At 50.0% G+C, this 23955-nt stretch overlaps 2 protein-coding genes across 2 annotated transcripts in view; one reads left to right on the top strand and one right to left on the bottom strand.

The window, feature by feature from the left end:
• The window catches only part of LOC139227992 (kelch-like protein 12), a 44316-nt gene extending 27046 nt beyond the window's left edge, over positions 1-17270 (top strand). Inside the window, exons 2-6 of the mRNA XM_070859145.1 lie at positions 492-687; positions 4973-5131; positions 7564-7662; positions 10087-10273; positions 16443-17270. Coding sequence (XP_070715246.1) covers positions 492-687; positions 4973-5131; positions 7564-7662; positions 10087-10273; positions 16443-16569 — 768 coding nt within the window. The 3' untranslated portion in view covers positions 16570-17270. The remainder of the gene's footprint in view (positions 1-491; positions 688-4972; positions 5132-7563; positions 7663-10086; positions 10274-16442) is intronic.
• Positions 17271-17725: 455 nt separating this feature from the next.
• LOC139227767 (apoptosis regulator BAX-like) overlaps positions 17726-23955 on the bottom strand; it is a 28412-nt gene continuing 22182 nt past the window's right edge. Inside the window, exons 3-4 of the mRNA XM_070858773.1 lie at positions 21472-21696; positions 17726-18750 (exon numbers count right to left, since the gene is read on the bottom strand). Of these exons, the coding sequence (XP_070714874.1) occupies positions 18736-18750; positions 21472-21696 (240 nt within the window). The 3' untranslated portion in view covers positions 17726-18735. The remainder of the gene's footprint in view (positions 18751-21471; positions 21697-23955) is intronic.

Raw genomic sequence — 23955 nt, 5'->3', positions numbered from 1 at the left:
TCTCCCTCCCACTCTCTCTCCCTCCCACTCTCTCTCCCTCCCACTCTCTCTCCCTCCCCTCTCTCTCCCTCCCGCTCTCTCTCCCTCCCGCTCTCTCTCCCTCCCGCTCTCCCTCCCTCCCGCTCTCTCTCCCTCCCGCTCTCCCTCCCTCCCGCTCTCCCTCTCTCCCTCCCTCCCGCTCTCTCTCTCTCCCTCCCTCCCGCTCTCTCTCTCTCCCTCCCTCCCGCTCTCTCTCCCTCCCTCCCGCTCTGCTCTCTCTCTCTCTCTCTCCCTCCCCATCATCCCACCCTTGATGTGTACAAAAAAGGCTTAAAGCAGTGAATTTGTTTTACGACTGTCGATATTGCTGCCTTGTCCTCAGTCAGTATCTGGGGAGAGAACGGGCGCTCGACCTTTTGAGCTTGTGTTCTGATGAAGGGTAGGAGGCGGAAATGTCTGTCTGTCCGATGCGCAGATGCTGACCGACCTGCCGCCCACTCCTTTTCTCACAGAGCATCACCCGGAAGCGCAGGTACGTGGCCACAGTGTCGCTGAACGACCGGATTTACGTGATCGGAGGATATGATGGACGCTCCCGACTCAGCTCGGTAGAGTGCCTGGACTACACGTCCGATGAAGACGGTGTCTGGTACTCGGTGGCCCCAATGAACGTGCGCCGAGGCTTGGCTGGTGCCACGTTGCTGGGAGGTGAGAGGTCAGCTTTATTGTTGTCCTGGAAACAGTGTTACAATTGGCAATGCCGTGCAAACTTTAACCTCCATTAAAAGGCCCACAGAACTTATTTACAAAGTGACTGGGATGGAAGATTCCGCTGTAACCAGCGCACTGTGGGGAAGGGCTGAAGTGGATTGGTTGAAAGGTCAAAGGTCTGTGATAGCAACAGCCTCCACCTGAGCTATGTTGAAATTAGGTTTCACCTTTGGAATAGTCAGTGGGGTAACTGGGATTCACTAAATTACTGAGAAATGGAAAATAAATCACATCTTCAAGGTTCTGATGATCAGACGGCACCAAGTCCATCGACACTGGTTCCTGCACTATACTGTATTCTCATGTCACCACTACTGGAGGGAACTGGTCTTGTATCCCGGCCATCCGAGTACACCTCCGAGAAAAAGGAGAGTCTGTTCAGGGACTTTTGCCAGATTGATTCCTTTCTTTATAGCCAAAGATTACTCCCGTCAGTGAGCCTTTGTTCTCTGTAAAATGGACAGTAATTGACTCTCTACATCCTGGTAAACCCCACTTCCTGACTCCCCGCTGCGGCTGACGTGTGATCCAGGAATGGTGCAAAGCATTGGTGACATCGAGCGCTCGTGGCCAACAGCAGCTTTCCATCTCCTCAGCCATGGCTCGCATGACTTGAAAGCAAAGAATCGGTGACCTGCCTTCCAACTAACAGGGAAGGAAAGTCCCCTCAGCAGATGGCAGGCAGCAGTGGGTCCTAGCCCACGTCCCGGGAACCACAATCTCACGCACTCCAGCCACGGATTGCAATACCATGAATCATCTCCTCTTTTCCCCCCCCCCCCCCCCACCCAGCCATGCTGTATGCCCCTCCCCTGTACGGCCCTCGGGCCCCTCACCTGGCGCCTCCCCCGCCCGGCACTCGGGCCCCTCCCCCGCCCGGCACTCGGGGCCCCTTCCCCACCCGGTGCTCTCTTCCCCCCCCCCCCCCCCCCCACCGTCAGGCCCCTCCCCCGCCGGGCCCCTCCTCTGACCCCTTCCCCTCTCCCTGTTTGGGGTCTCCCTTCTCCCCGCTCCCTATCGTCCTGCTCCCACTCTGCCTCCCCTCACCCTCTCGCCCACTGTGTCTTCCGCTACCCCACCCACGCATACACTCTCCCCCTCTCGCTCTCGCTTCCCCCTCTCGCTCTCGCTTCCCCCTCTCGCTCTCGCTACCCCCTCTCGCTCTCGCTACCCCCCCCTCGCTCTCGCTTCCCCCCCTCGCTCTCGCTCCCCCCCCTCGCTCTCTCTTCCCCCCCCCTCGCTCTCTCTTCCCCCCCCTCGCTCTCTCTTCCCCCCCCTCGCTCTCTCTTCCCCCCCCTCGCTCTCTCTTCCCCCCCCCTCGCTCTCTCTTCCCCCCCCCCCTCGCTCTCTCTTCCCCCCCCCCCTCGCTCTCTCTTCCCCCCCCCCCTCGCTCTCTCTTCCCCCCCCCTCGCTCTCTCTTCCCCCCCCCTCGCTCTCTCTTCCCCCCCCTCGCTCTCTCTTCCCCCCCCTCGCTCTCTCTTCCCCCCCCTCGCTCTCTCTTCCCCCCCCTCGCTCTCTCTTCCCCCCCCTCGCTCTCTCTTCCCCCCCCTCGCTCTCTCTTCCCCCCCTCGCTCTCTCTTCCCCCCCCTCGCTCTCTCTTCCCCCCCCTCGCTCTCTCTTCCCCCCCCTCGCTCTCTCTTCCCCCCCCTCGCTCTCTCTTCCCCCCCCTCGCTCTCTCTTCCCCCCCCTCGCTCTCTCTTCCCCCCCCTCGCTCTCTCTTCCCCCCCCTCGCTCTCTCTTCCCCCCCCTCGCTCTCTCTTCCCCCCCTCGCTCTCTCTTCCCCCCCCTCGCTCTCTCTTCCCCCCCCTCGCTCTCTCTTCCCCCCCCTCGCTCTCTCTTCCCCCCCCTCGCTCTCTCTTCCCCCCCCTCGCTCTCTCTTCCCCCCCCTCGCTCTCTCTTCCCCCCCCTCGCTCTCTCTTCCCCCCCCTCGCTCTCTCTTCCCCCCCCTCGCTCTCTCTTCCCCCCCCTCGCTCTCTCTTCCCCCCCCTCGCTCTCTCTTCCCCCCCCTCGCTCTCTCTTCCCCCCCCTCGCTCTCTCTTCCCCCCCCTCGCTCTCTCTTCCCCCCCCTCGCTCTCTCTTCCCCCCCTCGCTCTCTCTTCCCCCCCCTCGCTCTCTCTTCCCCCCCCTCGCTCTCTCTTCCCCCCCCTCGCTCTCTCTTCCCCCCCCTCGCTCTCTCTTCCCCCCCCTCGCTCTCTCTTCCCCCCCCTCGCTCTCTCTTCCCCCCCTCGCTCTCTCTTCCCCCCCTCGCTCTCTCTTCCCCCCCTCGCTCTCTCTTCCCCCCCTCGCTCTCTCTTCCCCCCCTCGCTCTCTTCCCCCCCCTCGCTCTCTCTTCCCCCCCCTCGCTCTCTCTTCCCCCCCTCGCTCTCTCTTCCCCCCCCTCGCTCTCTCTTCCCCCCCTCGCTCTCTCTTCCCCCCCCTCGCTCTCTCTTCCCCCCCCCTCGCTCTCTCTTCCCCCCCCCTCGCTCTCTCTTCCCCCCCCCTCGCTCTCTCTTCCCGCCCCTCGCTCTCTCTTCCCCCCCCCTCGCTCTCTCTTCCCCCCCCCCGCTCTCTCTTCCCCCCCCCCGCTCTCTCTTCCCCCCCCTCGCTCTCTCTTCCCCCCCCCTCGCTCTCTCTTCCCCCCCCCTCGCTCTCTCTTCCCCCCCCCTCGCTCTCTCTTCCCCCCCCCCTCGCTCTCTCTTCCCCCCCCCCTCGCTCTCTCTTCCCCCCCCCTCGCTCTCTCTTCCCCCCCCCCCTCGCTCTCTCTTCCCCCCCCCCTCGCTCTCTCTTCCCCCCCCCCTCGCTCTCTCTTCCCCCCCCCTCGCTCTCTCTTCCCCCCCCTCGCTCTCTCTTCCCCCCCCCTCGCTCTCTCTTCCCCCCCCCTCGCTCTCTCTTCCCCCCCCCCCTCGCTCTCTCTTCCCCCCCCCCTCGCTCTCGCTTCCCCCCCTCGCTCTCGCTTCCCCCCCCCTCGCTCTCGCTTCCCCCCCCCTCGCTCTCGCTTCCCCCCCCCTCGCTCTCGCTTCCCCCCCCTCGCTCTCGCTTCCCCCCCCTCGCTCTCGCTTCCCCCCCCTCGCTCTCGCTTCCCCCCCCTCGCTCTCGCTTCCCCCCCCTCGCTCTCGCTTCCCCCCCCTCGCTCTCGCTTCCCCCCCCTCGCTCTCGCTTCCCCCCCCTCGCTCTCGCTTCCCCCCCCTCGCTCTCGCTTCCCCCCCTCGCTCTCGCTTCCCCCCCCTCGCTCTCGCTTCCCCCCCCTCGCTCTCGCTTCCCCCCCCTCGCTCTCGCTTCCCCCCCCTCGCTCTCGCTTCCCCCCCTCGCTCTCGCTTCCCCCCCCTCGCTCTCGCTTCCCCCCCCTCGCTCTCTCTCTCTCTTCCCCGGCCCCTCATTCTCTCTCTCCCGGCGCCTCATTCTCTCTCTCTCTCTCCCCCGGCCTCTCATTCTCTCTCTCTCTTTCTCTCTCTCTCTCCCCCGGCCCCTCATTCTCTCTCTCTCTCTCTCTCTCTCTCTTCCCCCCCCCCCCCCGGCCCCTCATTCTCTCTCTCTCTCTCTCTCTCTCTCCCCCCGGCCCCTCATTCTCTCTCTCTCTCTCTCTCTCTCTCCCCCCCGGCCCCTCATTCTCTCTCTCTCTCTCCCCCCCCGGCCCCTCATTCTCTCTCTCTCTCTCCCCCGGCCTCTCATTCTCTCTCTCTCTCTCCCCCGGCTCCTCATTCTCTCTTTTTCTCTCTCTCTCCCCCGGCCCCTCATTCTCTCTCTCTCTCTCTCTCTCTTCCCCGGCCCCTCATTCTCTCTCTCACTCTCTCTCTCTCTCTCTCCCCCGGCCCCTCATTCTCTCTCTCACTCTCTCTCTCTCTCACCCGGCCCCTCATTCTCTCTCTCACTCTCTCTCTCTCTCTCCCCCGGCCCCTCATTCTCTCTCTCTCTCTCTCTCTCTCTCTCTCTCCCCCCCGGCCCCTCGTTCTCTCTCTCTCTCTCTCCCGGCCCCTCATTCTCTCTCTCTCTCGTCCCCTCATTCTCTCTCCCCCGCTGCCTCATTCTCTTTCATTCATTCTCCCCCGCTGCCTCATTCTCTCTCATTCATTCTCCCCCGCTGCCTCATTCTCTCTTTCTCTCTTTCTACGCTGTTTCTTCCTCTCTTTGCCTTGATTTGCACTGGCAGATCAGCGTGTTTTAGAATCTTTACTCAGTAGAGTGTGTCAGTGCATCCTTCCTCTGTTGCTAACCCTGCTGTCTGCCGTGTTTATTTTTTCCCCAGATATGATCTATGTGGCCGGTGGATTTGATGGGAGCAGGCGACATACGAGTATGGAGCGGTACGACCCGAATATTGATCAGTGGAGCATACTGGGGGATATGCAGACGGCACGAGAGGGTGCTGGCCTTGTTGTGGCCAATGGCGTCATCTACTGTCTTGGTAGGTGGATGTCCTCAGCGGTCCTTAGGTGTGCCACCCTTGGGGTGGGTGAAGATAGGGTTGCATCAGGCCTATACCCTAAAGAGCGCATTGCTTGTTAAAGATATTTAACTAAAATTGTCCACTAAGAGACCATCAGCTGTGTGCAGACCTTAACGCGGAGTGTTGGCCAGCTATCCAACCACTCATGCCCTCACCCGACTGTCGCATGCAATGTTCCCTTGTCATGCAGCTGTCTGGACCTCCCACGCAGCCAGCCAATGCAAAAACGGCCCATGTGCGGCAGTAACGGGAACATTGGTCACATGTTGGGGTTGTGGGTGAATTATTTTCTTCCTTTGTTTTATTTGGATCCAGGGCACTGAGTGCTCCTGCTACGGCGCGGACCGAGGCCTGAGGCGCAGCGCGGACCGAGGCGCGGCGCGGACCGAGGCCTGAGGCGCAGCGCGGACCGAGGACTGAACCGATAACCTGCCTGCTCACCCAAGCACTGAATGAACCATCTGAGCCGTGGGCCCTTGCTTTTCTAATACAGTCACAGTTTTAGTATCACAAGATCATCAAGAATGAGGAAGGTCATTCGGCCCATCTTAATTTATCCATCCAGCGATCCTACGTCTTCCCATTGCAGCATCTAATTGTTGCTCAAATGTTGCAGGGTTTTTCCCTCCACTACTCGAATGGAAAGTTATTCTTCCCATCGAGCATTGTTTCCTTTCCGTGTGTTGCACTTTACACTAAATCATCTACCACTGTTCAGTCCATTTATCAATCTTATCGAACTCATTCTCTAATGTATGAGCTGCCTTTTCCGATTCCACTGTCCTTCCTAGTCTATCAGAACACTTGAGTTTCTGAGTCCAAATTAAAGCAAGACTTGCATTTATATAGTGCCTTTTGCAACCTCAGAACATCATAGAGCGCTTTGTGGCCAATGACGTATTTTGAAGTGTAGTCACTGTTGTAATGTAGGAAACGCAGCAGCCAATTTGTGCACAGCAAGCTCCCACAGGCTGCAATGAGACGATGACCAGATAATGTTTTTAGTTGTTGGTCGAGGGATAAATATTGGTCAGGACACTGGGGAGAACTCGCTTGTTGTTCTTAAAAATAGTGCCATGGGATCCTTTACATCCACCTGAGAAAGCAGACGGGGCCTCGGTTTAACGGTTTACCTGAAAGATGACACCTCCGACCGTGCAGCACTCCCTCAGCACTGCACTGGAGTGTCAGCCTAAATTTTGTGCTCAAGTCCCTGGAGTGGGACTTGAACCCACAACCTTCTGACTCAGAGGCGAGAGTGCTACCCACTGAGCCACAGCTGACACCTTAATGTAAATTAGAAACTGTAGTAATCCCAGCATCGAACCCTAATGCCTCCCACTCATTTCTATCCTCCTCTTTCCTCCCCCCCACTCCCCGGATATAACTCCTCTAATTCTTAACACATATTCTACCTTTCAGCCACTTTCTTATTACTAGGGTTAATTGTCATCATAGGCAGTCCCTTGGAATCGAGGAAGACTTGCTTCCACTCTTAGAATGAGTCCTCAGGTGGCTGAACCGTCCAATGCGAGAGCCACAGTCCCTGCCACAGGTGGGACAGATAGTGGTTGAGGGTAAGAGAGGGTTTGCCGCACGTTCCTTCCGCAGTCTGCGCTTGCCTTCCGCATGCATTCGCCGATGAGTCTCGAGGTGCTTAGCACCCTCCCGGATCCACCTCCTCCACTCAGAGCGATCTTCAGCCAGAGACTCCCAGGAGTCAGTGGGGGGATGCTGCACTTTACCTCGGAGGCTTTGTGGGTGTCCTTGTAATGTTTCCTCTGTCCACCTTTGGCTCGTTTGCCATAAAGGAGTTCAGAGTAGAGCGCTTGTTTCGGGAGTCTCGTGTCTGGCTTGCGGACGATGTGGCCCGCCCAGCGGAGCTGATTGAGTGTGGTCAGTGCTTCAATGCTGGGGATGTTGGCCTGGTCGAGGACGTTAATGTTGGTGTGTCTGTCCTCCCAGTGGATTTGTAGGATCTTGTAGAGGCACCAGGGTTAACCCTGAATCCCCATTGCTTAGTTTAATTAATAGCCTTTCATGTGGAACTTTAGCAAAAGTCTTTTGGAAGTCATGGTAAAAAACACCATGGTGCCTACCACAGTCAGCTTGAGATATCTCGTCATAAGAAGTCATGGTTAGTCAGGCAGGATCTGCCCTTTGTCTCTCCGAACTCCCTGACTGCTATTTACACAGCTCACTGTCCCCCTATTAATTATTTGCTCACAGTTGGGCTCACGTGCTGCTTTTGTAAAATCAGTGAGCTTCTCCTTAACTATTAAATTTGCAAATCCTTTTCCGCAATCCTTTAGCTGCCTGTATTCTAAACGATTATGTGCTTAAGATGGCAGTCTGCATACCGAGCCAGTCACTGGGTGTTTTTGTTCCAGGTGGCTATGATGGGATTAATATCCTGAGCTCTGTAGAGAGGTACGACCCACACACTGGACACTGGACACACGTCACCCCAATGGCCACCAAGCGCTCGGGTAAGTCGGAATGTGCAGGTGGACTGCGCTCAAATACTTGGTGTAACTGTGGCCAGTTCTGACAAAGACTCATCGACCTGAAACATTAACTCTGTTTCTCTCTCCACAGATGCTGCCCGACATTGCTGAGTATTTCCAGCATTTTCTGTTATTTATGGCTGTTTAATAATGTGTTTTGCCTCTTGAAGGTCTCTGCACAGCTATCTCCCATTCTGTCCTTTCCTTCAGAGTGCAGTTAGCGATCAGCAAAGATATTGGGCTAGAAATTTGGTATTGCCTGCTTTGAGGCGATGATGGTTCTATCTTTAGCGCCAGGTGATGTCGACCGCCTCAAAATAGGATATTCAATTACATCGGCCCAAGGGGAGATTGGAACGCTAAGGGAAGCGTTCTGCACGCCACTTCGGGCGCTAACGGAGCGATAGTGCAGGAGCCTACTCGGTTTTTTGCCACGAGAATGATGGCATCCTAGCGACAGAAGTTGAAAAAATAAATCCTTGTGAAAATTTCAATAAACTTCACCCACACTTCCCCACTACTGCAACAAATAAATAGAAGTTTAAAAACTGAAATTTCAGCACTTACCTTACACACCGGACGTTATCGTGCCGGGATCGTCGCTGACCAACTGCTTTGCCCTGCCGGTGTCATAAGAAATAGGCCCCTCGAGCCTGCTCCACCATTCAATAAGATCATGGCTGATCTGATCATGGACTCCGCTCCACTTCCCTGCCCACTTCCCATAACCCTTTACTCCCTTATCGCTCAAAAATCTGTCTATCTCTGCTTTAAATATATTCAATGACCCAGCCTCCACAGCTCTCTGGGGCAGAGAATTCCATAGATTTACAACCTCTGAGAAGAAATTCCTCCTCATCTTTGCCAGGCGCTACGGCAGGGGAAAGGGTCAATTTTGTAAACGCGGGGCTACGGGGCCGTTGCACACTCGATGACATCACTAAGTGGGCGGGGCTAGCGAGCGCAGTGCAAACTGTCAGCGGCGCTAAACCTTCAGTAAAGTTCGCGGCAGGAGCTGACAGCGCGGCGCTCGGGCAGTAGTGTTTAGCGGCCCCTTAGCGCCCCTCTCTGGCGCTAAACAGCCGAATTGCTGCTCCCCAATGTCCTTTTTAAATGTTTTGCGCAGTGCCCTGTCCCAATGTACATTAATGCCAGCACTTTACCACAATCCTCAGCTAGGTTTCTCGGGTGTTTCTCCCGAAGGCCTTTGACTTGTACTGTGTGTATGGTTTCACAGGCAGCAGAAACCCCCTGGCATTGTCCATATGTCCGCCTCGACGATGAGAACCGGCTGGCTATTAGACTAGGGAGGGCATCACCGCTGTTCTCTTCTGATTTACGTGCAGCGAGACATTAAACCCCTTCTGCTCTTTAAGGTAGCCGTAAAAGATTGCATGAAACTATTTTAAAGACGAGCAGGGCAGTTCTCCCCGGTGCCCTGGCCAATATTTACCTCAATCAACATCACTAAAAAAACAAGTTATCTGGTTATTATCCCACTGCTGTTTGTGGGATCTTGCTGTGTGCATTTCCCACATTATAAGTGACTACATGTCAATAAAGTACTTCATTGGCTGTAAAGTGCTTTGGGACGTCTTGAGGGTGTGAAAGGCGCTATATAAATGCAAGTCTTCCATTTGTTTTCAGGAGAGGTTACTAGATAGTGATCAAAAGGGGGAGCTCTGTCCAATTAAACACTTACTATTCAGAAGTAGGTGAACATATTTCTCCTTCCTACACTTGTTTTTACGGTGTCTCTGAGATTGCTCGGTTAATCTCATTTTGACCCTGGTTGTGACTGCACAAGATCATCTCATGAAGGACCCCTGCGTACGGTAGGATTCCACCCAGTTCCTGGAGAAAGAAGCATGTACAGCAACCTATTGCTGCCCCACTAGTCCTGCCAAATAGCTGTTTCCAAACCTGTATTATCTCTGTTTGTGCAGTTGCAAGTGCGAAAAGTATGGGTGTGATTATTGACCATTTACTGAACGTCATCCGTTAGATAACCAGGCTAAACGTAGGGGAGGAAATCTTAAGGACATTCGATGGCTCTGTCAAACCAGATTACTCGTTCTGCCATTGGTGGCTGTGCTTTCAGCTGCCTTGGCCACGTAAGACTTCAAGTGAGGTTACCCCCCTCCCCAGTAATAGATAATAGAGTCCCAGATAAAACAATGAACGCTGTGTCAATGAACACTGTGAATGACTATCTGGGAGGACTGAGGTAACCAGGATCAATCCAGGTGGAGAGGATTGAATGAGACCAGATTCCTCCCGCTGGGATTACACGTGTCACATCGAGGATGGCTGTTAATTTACTATCTAGTGGAGCTTTCTCCGTTAAACAGAAGCGAAGTGGGATGTGTTTGATGGTGTTTTACTCTTCACTTCCCTCTGACACAGGAGCTGGGGTGGCTCTGCTGAACGACCATATTTATGTGGTTGGTGGCTTTGATGGGACGGCTCACCTTGCTTCGGTAGAAGCTTATAACATTCGCACAGACTCGTGGGTAACCATAACTAACATGACAACGCCTCGGTGCTACGTGGGAGCAGCGGTGCTTCGTGGGAGGTTATATGCCATCGCTGGGTATGTCCGATTGCAAGCAAGGCATTGCATCTTTTATATAATCTAGTTTGCTTTATTTACCAGTCTCTGGCTCATGCCAAATGTCCTGCAGGGTGTAATGAATACATTGAATAAATATCCTGATGCACTATTTACCTTTAGAATGAGGACAATAGTTGAGGTTTCTCACTGTTCTCCACCCATTCAATACAGGCTGAAAATGGCAGTCGAGGAGCACACAAGTGAGACACCATCGGCCTTTGTTACAACCTATGAGTACATCCGCGTTCCTCCAATTCTGGCCTCGTGTGTTCCGCACTCCCTTCACCCTGCCATTGGCGGCTGTGCCATCATGTTCAAATCCTCCGTGGCCTCATCCCTCCCTTTCTCTGTAACCTTCTCAGCCCGACAACCCTCCAAGAACTGTGTTTCTCCAATTCTGGTCTCTTGTCTATCCCCCACCATTGGTGGCCATGCCTTCAAGCTTTTGGTCACCTGCCCTATTGTCTCCTCCATTGGCTTGGTGTTAATTTTAGTCTGATTACGCTCCTGTGAAGTGCCTTGGGACATTTTACTAGGTTAAAGGTGCTATATAAAGGCAAGTGTTGCTGTTGTTGGAAATGCCACCACTAGGATGTGCCTCACTTCCCTTGCTTCAGGGAAGAGCCTATCTGCTTCTGCCTGCCACCTGTTAAGAGTCCAGCCAAGTTTGGAAGCTCACATAGGGAATCGGTTGTTTTACCATTCTGTAGGTTGTTAAAAGTCCATTTCAGCCCATTATAAACATAAGAACATAAGAATTAGGAACAGGAGTAGGCCATCTAGCCCCTCGAGCCTGCTCCGCCATTCAACAAGATCATAGCTGATCTGGCCGTGGACTCAGCTCCACTTACCCGCCCGCTCCCGTAACCCTTAATTCCCTTATTGGTTAAAAATCTATCTATCTGTGACTTGAATACATTCAATGAGCTAGCCTCAACTACTTCTTTGGGCAGAGAATTCCACAGATTCACAACCCTCTGGGAGAAGAAATTACTTCTCAACTCGGTTTTAAATTGGCTCCCCCGTATTTTGAGGCTGTGCCCCCTAGTACTAGTCTCCCCGACCAGTGGAAACAACCTCTCTGCCTCTATCTTGTAAGCTGCCCATTATCAGCAATCATCAGAATGGACAGACTGCAAATAATACATTTCTATTAGCTCAAGTGCTTTTCCATTTCTCATGTAATTTTCCATTACTCAAAGGAAAACTCCAAATTAAATCTCTATTTAATAGAGTGCTTCTGCATTATCTGTTTCCCAGCACTAACCAACCAATGGCTATGCATTCATGTTTACACTGAGTGATAACTCACATAAGGCACCGTCTTACTCGATGGATCTTCGATGTTGAGCACAACTGAAGTGCCAATCTGAGCGTGGCCGCAGTAATGCTGCACATCATAAGACGGGAGCGGTAAAACCTACACATTGCGGTGTATTCACGGGCCATTAATTAACCTAAAGACACAGGAAAATCAGCAACTGAGTCAGCCCTTCTGCATTTTACAAAGAAAACAATGACATTTGTGTTGTGTGTGGGAGTGCGCCCCGTTGTCCATTTAAGATTGTTGCCTGCTCCAGTAGACAACGACATATCATGAAACAGTTTGGTAATGAAACCTTGAGAACAAATGACATCACATCTCCAGAGGCATCATTGGTTAGCGCTGGTCGTTTTTACTCTCGAATAGGGAGAAAATGTGTATCCCTGAGATTATGGATTGTTGCATATACATGATAGCTTCTAAATGTTATTTTTCAGTATAAGTACTAAATAACAAATAATTCAAACATTGCGGTACCTGACTGGACCATGCACTGAAAAGAGAATCATAACAATATTCTTTGTCTTTTTCCCCAAAAATCTTGTGCAATCATGTGAAACGATGACATAACATGACCTTGTAAATTCTGGGTAATTATTCTGTGTGACGTCTGCCTCAGTATCCCTGAGGGTTACCATTCAAAGAATAGCATGAAGTCAGGAATGCTTTTATTTAAGAACTAAAACTTACTATCATTGCATGCACATTTTGTAACATCATTGAAGCTCAACAAAGAGTTCCATGCATCGGTACAGCAAAACACCGCCAGCCTATGTTTAACACTGCAGTACCGAACGACTCTCTCCTGTTACAATTACCGGTGCTTGTTACTGGTTCCCAACTAAATATTGGAAAAACCGAAGCCATACTAACTCCATTCCCTAGCCACCGACTCCATCCCTCTCCCTAGTATATGTCTGCGGCTGAACCACACTGTTTGCAACCTTGGTATCGTATTTGACCCCAAGATGAGCTTCTGACCCCACATCCGCATCGTCACTAAGACCACCTATTTCCACCTCTGTAATATCGCCCGTCTCTGCCCCTGCTTCATATCGTCTGCTGCTGAAACCCTCATTCATGCCTTTGTTACCTCTAGACTTGAATATTCCAACGCACTCCTGGTCAGCCTCCCATCTTCTACCCTCCATAAACTTGAGGTCATCCAAAATTCTGCTGCCCATGTTCTAACTCGTACTAAGTCCCACTCACCCACTAGCCCTGTGCTCGCTGACTGACAATTGGCTCTCGATTAAGCAACATCTCGATTTTAAAAATTCTCCTCCATGTTTTCCTATCTTTCTAACTACCTCCGGCCCCAAAACCCTTCCATATACCTGCGCTCCTCCAATTCTGGCCTCTGCGCATCTCTGATTTTAATCACTCCATCATTGACGGCGATGCCATCAGCTGCCGCGTGCCTAAGCTCTGGAATTCCCACCTTAAAACCTCTCCGCCTCCTTTTCCTCCTCAAAACCTACCTTTTTGACCAAGCTTTTGGTCATCTGCCCTAATACCACCTCATGTGGCTCAGTGTCAAATTTAGTTTGATAACACTCCTGTGAAGTGCCTTGGGATGTTTTACTACAAAGGTGCTATATAAATACAATGTGTTGCTATCTGCATTTGCTGGTGCTCGGCTAGTTACGGTAACAACAGCCAACTCCTGTATTCATTTCAAAGCTCAGTGTGATGGGTCACGGCCTGTAATTACATCTGATGTTCGTGCATAATTTGAATGCCTGCATTCTGTGGAAAGTAAATTACCATCATAGCTCAAATATCAGAAGGTTTGGTTAATATCAGCAATCCCAATATACTGGAACTAGGTTTCTGTAGCCCATCAATTCTACCTTCTCATGTTAAGATGTGCATTGTCACAGAAGTGATGAGCTTGACATTCTGGTAACTATCATAAGAGGAGGCCATTGTGTGTCTGCTGACTTTTTGGTCAAGCTGTCCAATTAATCCCAGTCCCCTGCTCCAAGTTTTTTCCCTTTGGAAAGTTACTATTGAATCTGCATCCCCTGCCCGTTCAGGCAGTGCAGTCCCGATCACAACTTGCTGCGTAGACATTTTTTTCTCTTGTCGCCCTTTGGTTCTTTTGCCAATCATCGTAAATCTGTGTCCTCTAGTTACCGACCCATAAGACCATCAGGAGCAGGATATATAGCCCTTCAATAAGATCACGGTGGATCTTTGACCTCAACTCCACTTTCCCGCCCGATCTCCTAGACTTCAAAAATCTATCCGTCTATCTCAGCATCCACAGCCCTTTGGGGCAGAGAATTCCAAAGATTCACAACCCTCTGTGTGAAGAAATTCCTCCTCATCTCGGTCTTAAATGTCCTACCCCTTATCCTGAGACTCTGCCCTGTGGTTCTAGACACTCCAGCCCAGGAAACAACCTCTCAGCATCTACCCTGTCAATCCCCTTCAGAATCTTACATGTTTCAATGAGATCACCTCTCATTCTTCTAAACTCCAGAGTATGGGCCCAGTCTACTCAATCTCTCCTCATAGGACAGCATTCTCATCCCAGGGATCTATCTAGTGAACCTTTGTGGCACCGCCTATAAGGCAATTATGTCCTTCCTCAGATAAGGAGACCAAAACTCCAGGTGTGGTCTCACCACAAAGCCCTGTACAATTGTAGCAAAACTGCCTTAATCTTGTACTCTAACCCCCCTAGTAATAAAGGACATGCCATATGACTTATTGCTTGCTGTACCTGCATGCTAACTGTGTTTCTTGCACGAGGACACATCAATCTCTCTGAACGCCAACATTTAAAAGTTTTTCTCCATTTAAAAAATATTGTTTTTCTATTCTTCCTACCAAAGTGAATAACCTCACATTTCCCACATTATGCTCCATCTGCCACCTTACTACCCACTCACTCAGTCTATCTACATCCCTTTGCAGACTCTCTTCTCCTCACAGCTTACTGTCCCACCTAGCTTTGTATCATCAACAAACTTGGATACATTACACTCGGTCCCTTCATCTAGGTCATTAATATAGACTGTAAATAGCTGCGGCCCCAGCACTGGTCCTTGTGGCATCCCACTAGTTACTGCCGGCCAACCTGAAAATGACCCATTTATCACTACTCTGTTGTCTGTCCATTAACCAATCCTCTATCCATGCTAATACATTACCCCCATGAGCCCTTACCTTATCAATTGTTTTTGGAAATCCAAATATATTTCATCCACTGGATCCCCTTTATCTACCCTCCTAGTTACATTCTCAAAAAACTCTTAATAAATTTATTAAACATGATTTCCCTTTCATAAAACCATGTTGACTCCAGCACTAGAAATAGTTTCCTCCTATTTACTGTCCAGACCCCTCATGATTTTGAACACCTCCATCAAATCTCCTCAACCTTCTCTGCTCTAAGGAGAACAACCCTAGATTCTCCAGTCTCTCCGCATAACTGCAGTCCCTAGTCTAGTAAATCTTGGCTTCAGCCCCACTGCGGACTCGACATCCTTCCTACAAAGTGTGGTGCCCAGAATTGAACACAGTAATCTAGCTGAAGCCTACCCAGTGTTTTAGAAAGGCTTAGCATTTGTGTTTTATTAATAAAGCCAAGGATCCCATATACCTTTTGTAAACAGCCTTCTCACCTTGTCCTGTCACCTTCAAAGATTTGTGTACATACCCCCCCCCCCGCCAGGTCTCTCTGTTCCTGCACCCGATTAAAATTGTACCATGTAGTTTATAGTGCCGCGCCTCATTCTTCCTACCAATATGCAACAATTCACTTTTGTTTTACATTATACTTAACCTGCCATGTGTCTGCCCATTTCACCAGTCTGTCTGTGTCCTCCCAAAATCTGTTATCCTTAGTATTTACTACATTTCCAAGTTCCGTGTCATCTGCAAGCTTTGAAATTATGCAGAGGACTGGACATCCAAGTCCAGGTCATTAATATATCAAAAAGTGCAGTGGTCCCAATATCAAATGTTGGATGAAAGTCCATATGCACATCAATTGCACTACCCTCATATCATCAATTCTCCTGGTATATTTTTTAAAATAATGATGCTGCATCTTTGGGCTGCTTTTGTGCAAGATAGAGTTTAACCAAGCTTAACCTAGTACAGAAATCATTGTATGATGCGATGAAAAGCCAATTCAGTGTGTGCCATTGTCTTCAGCCCACGGCATTAACTCTGTTCCCTAGTGACCAGTTCCATCCCTCTCCTTGTCTGTCAGTCTCGGACTGAACCAGACCATTAACAATCATGGTGTCCTACTGACGGCAAGCTCAGCTTCTGACCCCATATCTTCATCACAGAAGCCTAATGTCGCCCGTCCCTGCCCTGACTTCAGCCCATGTACTGCAGGAAACCTCATCCATGCCTTTGTCATCTCCACAAATGCAATATTCTCTTGGCCAGCCTCCCATCCTCCATAAACTTAAGATCATCCAAAACTCTGCTGCCTGAATCCTATCCCACACCAAGTCCCGTTCACCCAACTCTTTAAATAAGCTTTTGGTCATCTCTCCTATTATCTCCTCCTTTAGCTCGGTGTCTGCTTTTGATTGCTTCGCAGGCTGTGTTTTTTTACAATAAAGGTGCTGGATAAATGGAACCAGCAGTTCTTGGCTTTCCACCAAACGGCCACTCGGGAAAGTACTTAACTGGTAGTCTGGGCTTCTCAGCCTCCCGGAAATAACTGAGACTCACCAGTCTCTCTCAGGTGGGAATGGCCCTAAAGGAAGTTCCAGCTGCGGGATTGCTTTCCTCCAACAGAGAAAATCTTTCTGGTTAGAAGTGGATCTCAGTTCTCTGCTTTATTATTGACAGATATGACGGGAATTCGTTGCTGAGCAGCATCGAGTACTATGACCCCATCATTGACAGCTGGGATGTGGTAACGTCGATGGGCACGCAACGCTGCGATGCCGGGGTGTGTGTGCTCCGGGAGAAGTGAGGAGCTGCCGAGCTGGGAGCCTGGGACACCTGAGAGTCTCGGCCACACTTCATCCTTGGTGTTTGTGTCTCTTTCAAGTGCAATATTTGGACCTAAATGTAAATCATTTAGTAAATAAGCAGCAATTTGCACAGAAAGAGTTGAGGTCCTACAGCCACCAACCTGGATTCAAAGACATCGACACTTGGAAAACTGAGACAGTAGATCGATGTGAGAATTTCAGATCAGTCCCCAATAAAGAGGGGATATGGAGAGCAGAATGTCCTGTGTTTACTGTGCAGAGTGACTGACCTACCACACATCCTGTCACTGCCAATCACCGGATTTAACACTAAAGTGTTGGGATTGGTACCAGAACATAGGCGGCCAGTCTGTTTTAATGTTACACCTTGACTTGCTCCCAATGTTAGTAACAGACCAGTAACTAACAACCTAATGTTGTACAGCTCAAAACTCTCTGCAAACACCAGCCAAGAGTGACTGGTTAAATCTGTAACTAATCCTAGTCACAGCACTGACATGGAAGCATTGTTTTTACTGTTACTGATTCAGCTATGGGGAAAATTGCCCAGTGTGCATGTTTCCAGCACTACATAACAACGTCTTATTTATAAAGTGACTGCTTTATCAGTACACAGAACTGAGGACAAACGAATGCACCCTCTCCAGTGCCTGTCACTAATAAAATACCCTTTCTGCCACAGTTGTATAAATAATTTAATGTGAACACAACTACTTCATTGCTTCGTTATTATAAAAATGTACATTCTCAGTGCTGTGGATCAGGTGCCAGAATTTTTCCTGAGGCGAGACTCCACACACAGTTCTGCGCCTTGATTACAGCAGCCGAGGACACCACCCATGTGAGTGCAAGGTACAATGTAAAGGCCGTTCGGCCGAACTGGTCTACGCTTGTGCTCCACACAAGCCTCCTCCCTGCATCTAACCCCATCAGCATAACGTTCTGTTCATTTCTTGCTTCCTCTTAAGTATACCTATGCTACTCACTTCGACTACTCCTTGTGGTACCAAGTTCCGCTTTCTAACCACAATTTGGAGAGTTCAGGAACTGGTATTTAAACAATGTAGGCACCATCAGCCACATTTATTACTGCCAGCAGTGGTTCAGGCTACACATTCGATTCTTTAAAAATGATAACGTGCAGTATAAAGTGTTTAATCCTCGGCGATACATTTTTGATAATTATTCCGTACAAATTATTTCCAGCATGATCGCAATGTGCAACAACCCCATAACACTGCGCGGTTTCAACTGACATTTATACAGTGAGTGGGTGCAAAGTGTGACAAGAACATTGTATAAAGTGAAGTCTGTGCACCACACTGCAGGTTCCTTATAGCAATATCTGGGGTCTGTGATGATGAAGGATATACTCAGGCCTCATCACTTTCTTGAGGTACATGGATACCTGTAATGTTAATGTTAAGTTCTCCATATACAGTCACATTATGGCCTCCCTAGAGACAGTGGCACTGTTGTTAAGTTTCCGATTGACATGGCAAGTGAGATTGGTTTCTAAAAGCCGAAGCTTGACGTGATGGAATTCTATCATTTCTTTCACTCGTGGCTGGCTCTGGGCCTTTCAACTATTATTCAAATTTAAAAGGTTTGATTTTGGCACTGATTACTGATGAGCCAAAACCAAATTGATTGTGTGATTTTTCCACCATCTGATGTCTGTAGGAAACCAGAAGCCTGATGACTAATTCTTGCCATGAGCCAAATTTATCTCAGCTAGCTCTCAGTACCCTGAAATAAAGTCTGGCCTGTTTTGTAAAAAAAAAAATCTGAATTTGAAAGCAAATGAAACCCTTTCTTTTTCACTGTCCAATCCAGTCAACCGGTTCCAACACCAAACAGGCCAAGTTGCAGACGCTGTGACTTTCATCCCTGGGCCACCCTCAATTTTCTTTTTGCGCATACAGCAGTTGCATTACTGTCCCCCGAAGGGAACAGCTGCATTACTCTTCCAAAATGGGCAGTGTCATCACAGTCCCCACTGCACAGAGCATGGGGGTTATTGTCAGATTGATTGGCGACCATCTTACTGTCGAGGCGGGCTCCAGTGTACTTGGAAAGTGTTTGAATGTGGTATTTTCAGCAGTCTCGGACTTTCCCCACCCATTACGGAAGTTGGGCAGAGGTCACAAAAGTTTCTCCTAAAAAGAAATATCAAACAACTGATTAAAGATACAGACCACAACAAGCAAGTTTTCCAGCTTAAACTTGAACTGTCAAACAGGATCCAGCCCCATTTCCCTCTAATTGTGGAGTTGGAATGAAGTTTAACTTGTGCACTTCACAGGGTGTGACTTGGCGTTATCAAGGGTTGGAAATCCTATTTACCACTAATCAGAGACGAGCCACACGCCACTTTAGGATAGGCAGAAAGCGGGACATTCTCCACCATGTTTCAGCCTCATTGTCTCCATCTCTTGCCCTTAAAGCTCCCAGGCATTCTCCAGTCATTCCATCTCCAATTTCTTCACTATATACAAACCGAGTGTAGTCACAATGCCTGACTCTAATGTGCTGCTCTCTGCTTATTTTGCAAAATCTATAGAACTCCAGACACTTGGAAAATCAGACATTTACAGCAGAGGCAAGCAATCCAAAACTAATCACGCTCTCCCCATAGCCCTGTATCAATCCCAAACTAATTCCACTGCCCCGCTCTCTCCCCAGAGCCCTGCATCAATCTAAAACTAATCAACTGTCCTGCACTCCTCTGTCAGCTGTGGCTGAGTGGGTAGCACATTCGTCTGAGTCAGAAGGCTGTGGGTTCAAGTCCCACTCTAGTGGCATAATAATAAATCTAGGCTGACACTCCAGTGCAGTGCTGCACTGTCAGAGGAGACATTAAACAGAGGCCCTGTCTGCACACTCAGGTGGATGTAAAAGATCACATGGCACTATTTCGAAGAAGAGCAGGGGAGTTTTCCCCAGTGTTCTGGCCAATATTTATCCCTCAATCAACATAACAAGAACAGGTGATCTGGTCATTATCACATTGCTGTTTGTGGGAGCTTGCTGTGCGCAAATTGACTGCCGCGTTTCCCACATTACAACAGTGACTACACTCAAAGTACTTTATTGGCTAAAGCACTTTGAGACATCTGGTGGTAGTGAAAGGCGTTATATAAATGCAAGTCTTTCTATCAATCCCAAACTTGCCCCGCTCTCTCCCCATAGCCCTGTATCAATTTAATACTGATCCCATTGGATTTCACTGACAATCCCTGATGCTTTCTCCTCGAGTTCTACCTCCTCTTTCTAAAGTCACAGGGGCCGAAATTGTAATTTCCTTTAAGGCCTGTTATCGCCGGAAATCGGCGGCTACACAGCGGAGTGGAATGGCCGCCATTTTGAAAATTCCACTTTGGCGGTGACCCGCCCCGCTGCTGCTGATCTGTCCCAAGTGCGTCATCAGAACACAAAATTTTGCGCTATCTTGCTCTCGCGCTCAGGGTCACCAATGGCTTTTTCTGTCGGTGCACTTTGTTTGTAAAACGGCAGCACAGCCTACTGCCGCGGACACCATCTTATTTTTTTTGTCGGCCGACTGCCATATCCGGCCGACAATTATGTCCCCGGGTTCGTCTGGGCTGCCAAAAGGCAACCAGACACCCCCTCTTGGGTGCCAGGCCGCTGGCCCGGCCGAAACCCTCCCTGGTGGCCCAGTGGACCGAGCTTAAAGAATCGCAGAGCTCGCAGCGGCTTTCCCCTTTAAGTGAAGGGGCTAGACGTGGTGACACGCCAGCGCCATGATGTCATCAGCGGACATGCCGCCTGCCCCCGACTTCCGCTCACTGCTGCACTTCCGCCCCCATTATGACCGACTTCCGGGCCCATCGAAAAATAAAAAGCCAAAGAGCGGAATTTTGCGCAAGAGGCCACCACATCTACCGCTGCGATAAAAACAGCTCCAACACGGTAGGTGCGTCACGTGGGGCAATTTCAGCCCCACTGCCTTTGCTGGGATACACTATACCTGCTGACCATCTTCAGATACCTCATCTAAGCGACCATTCTTATTGCGTGAGGCCAAACACTGAGCGTCGACAGGCTATTCAACCATGGGGCCATCGCAGCTGAGCCAATCTTGCCCTCATTCCAGGAGTGGGTAGCGAGTGGAGAGCACCTTGGCTGACTTTATTTCTTCCTCTGGGACATTAAAGCCAATTTCATTGCCATCTCAGATTAGCTGGCGCAGGATAGAGTTGGGCCGCCTCATTTATATGGCTGTTGTTACATGCTGCCTATATTAACCAGGTGCATCGGCAGAACTTGTCCCTGTTTACCAGCAGCTACATGTTAACTGGTGCTGTAACTGATGGAAGCTGCACCTTTGATTCCACCCAATGAGTCATGTCCTAGAACGACCTAAGAACGCCCGAAAGTGCTTCACAGCCAATTAATTATTTTTGAAGTGCAGTCACTGTTGTAATGCAGGGAAATGCAGCAGCTAATTTGTACACTGCACGATCACACAAACATAAGATAATGACTAGTTTTATTGAGGTTGGCTGAACATTAAATATTGGCAGGATAGCAGAACACCCTGCTTTTATTTGAATAGTGCCATTAGATCTTTTATGTCCGCCTGAGAATGCAGACGGGGCCTCGGTTTAACGCCTTATCCAAAGACGGCACCTCCAACAGCGCAGCACTCTCGCAGTACTGCACTGAAATGTCAGCCTGGATTATGTGCTTATGTCTCTGGAACAGGACGTGAACCACTCAGCCAAAGCTGATAGCCACGTAGATTTCTGATGAACTCAAAGGGTCAGGCACAAAAGTTGGAAATACTTGTGTTGAAATTGCTTTCCTGGAAAAGTAATCCCCCAGCGGCATTGTATTGGGCTGGATGCTGCACTTACCCATCCTCCGGAGAGTTGAATCCAGCTCAGCAGTCTTGTATTGATGAAGTCCGTCATTATAACCTTGACTGTGGGAAGCAGACTGGGAACGTCCTTGGCAATCTGCCGTCCCAGAACCACAGCAATTCTCAGCAGGTTCATCTCGGGACCCAGCTGCTGTAGATGTGTCTGCAGTTCCGGATTGCTGCACAATTGAGTCACCATGTCAGAAAACACTGTGAAACCCTTGAGAGAACATTAGAGAGAGTTACCAAAACAAACAGTGGATCTCCGCATAGCTAAATCCATCCTGGATATGACCAGATATCTAGAATAATTTCTTGATACTCTTTAACTAGCTGTTCTATTTCTGAAAGGTAAACTTGCTTTGATCTTAATTAGGCACTGTTTTTTGGGGATTTTTTTTCCATGCATTTTTGGTACTTACGTTGCCTATTTTTTTCCTATTGTGCTGACATGTTTTGGTTTTGCTTTCCCATCAAAATAAAATACATTTGAAGTAAATACTTGACTAAAGGGGCTGTGAGGGATTGGAATGTCCGTCCTGAACAATAACAGAATGGATGCATGGGAAGACCATTTATAGACAGGGAGGGATTGGGGAAAGTTTGAGAAAAGAACGTGTGAGTGAGACCGACTGACTCAGTCTCACTGACTCCAGTCTCACTGACTCCAGTCTCCCAGGCAGCGTGTATTCGGGGAATAGGACCCGAGCAGCAAGCAAGCATCATTAGGCTGTAGAAGGCTTGCTTGTGTAGGGGAGGACGAAAAACCCCTCATTTTACCCAGAAGGAAAAGGTCTGTGGGATCGGTCTGTGCTGTGAATTGAAACCGAGACAGTTTGACATTGGCAGAGCAGTGATTGGACTGGGGAGGACACCGGAGGGCCAATGGTGGGACAGAGTCAGCCTAGGGCTCTCAAGCCAATGGGAGAGCACTTGCTCGAAAACTGTAGGACTGACCCATAGCCGTTATTGTCTTCCCCATGTTTACACTATGGAAGGAAATTATGCAGACCTTCAGAAAACGAGGGAACCCAAAACAAACCAAGGGCCTACACAATGGCTACAGGAGGCCAACCCAATTAACACCCACTCAAACCTTGAGTAGGTTATCAGTGGAAAAAACCTGCAATAATCTAAAAATGCTGCATTTTTCAAAATCACAAAGCCCACCAATGGGAAGGATCGATTTCAGCAGGAGAGGCGGATTGGTAATCTGGCTTATTATAAAAAGGGGTTTCTGACGTAGTGTGGATGGTTCCCTGCCCTCGTGATCCAACAACCAGCAAGCCTCTTGACACTGAAGGAAAACCAGTGTCTGAAGACACCGAAGATAGAAGAAACAAACCACCAGACTGCAGAAGGCGCAGTAGTGAGTATAACCTCTGGTCCCCGGAACTCCCAACTCAGTTAGGCCAGGAAAGGTGGGAGGTTGGGCATTGTACTGCTAAATTTGTGCAAAGATTTTCGTTGTGTCCGTTTCGTGGGATTTAGGGGGATTGTTTCATTGGTGTATTGCTGTTTGTTGTGATACACCTTGTCAAATAAATTGGAAGCCTTAAGTTCCTCTTGGAATCACCTTGTCTCAGTTCTATTGTATTACATCTCCTGATCGTGAGTCTTATGTCAGAACAGTGTAACAGAAGTTAGGAGCGCCTCGAAAACGCTCAACTGTGTGTCACAGGCTAGGGAAGAAGGGGTTAAGAGTGTTTGACACTCTCAGGTGCCTCACAGGCTAGGCATAAGCTGTGGGGACGCACGAGTCTCAAAACCCCCTTCATAAGCTGTGGACACAATCTCTCCAGGGGTGCTCTTGCAGCACTCAGGGTACCTTACAGGCCCGGCATAAGCTGTGAGGGCAGAAGCCCAGAGAGAGACGCCCAAGGCACAACAATACTCCCCGAGAACCCCTTACAGAACATGGTGACCGCGGCAGGACTTAAGCAAACAGGAGATGTTAATATAACAGATGAGGTGATAAGAGAGAAACTAAAATGGAGGAGAGAATTTCCTCATACATTTTTGGCAAGGTGAACCTCACCAAACCTTGGGTGCAAGCCCTCACTCGGGCAGAGCGCCCAGTGGATCTGCTGCCCAGTGGACAGCAGGGAAGGACCACAACCGCAGAGTGGAAAAGGCCATCTGGCTTATCTGCTTCACCCGCCAAGTCCGAAAGCTCGACCAGCGGGTGAAGGACTTGGAACAGAGTCTTCAGAAATCAGAGGAGCTCTCTGCTATCCGGACTGTGGTTGGGGACAACCTGCTGGCCGAATTAGCTGAGGAGCAGCAAGGGAACTGGCAGTAGGGGGAGACCTTCCGAAATAGCCGGGACTATCTTCAGTGTCAGGTCACTGAGGCCAAGGGTAGTGAGGGGTCCCTCCGGGAACAGAATTCTCAGTACACCCAGAAAATTTGGGAACGAGAGAATAAATTAAAAGACGTACAGGCAGCCTATAAAGTGGCCAGTAGCAGTGAGTTTGCA

Source organism: Pristiophorus japonicus, chromosome 17, assembly GCF_044704955.1.
Source record: "Pristiophorus japonicus isolate sPriJap1 chromosome 17, sPriJap1.hap1, whole genome shotgun sequence".
NCBI classification, from domain to species: domain Eukaryota; kingdom Metazoa; phylum Chordata; class Chondrichthyes; family Pristiophoridae; genus Pristiophorus; species Pristiophorus japonicus.
The sequence above is the reverse complement of the archived record's forward strand: the minus strand, read 5'-3'. Positions and strand labels throughout refer to the sequence as shown.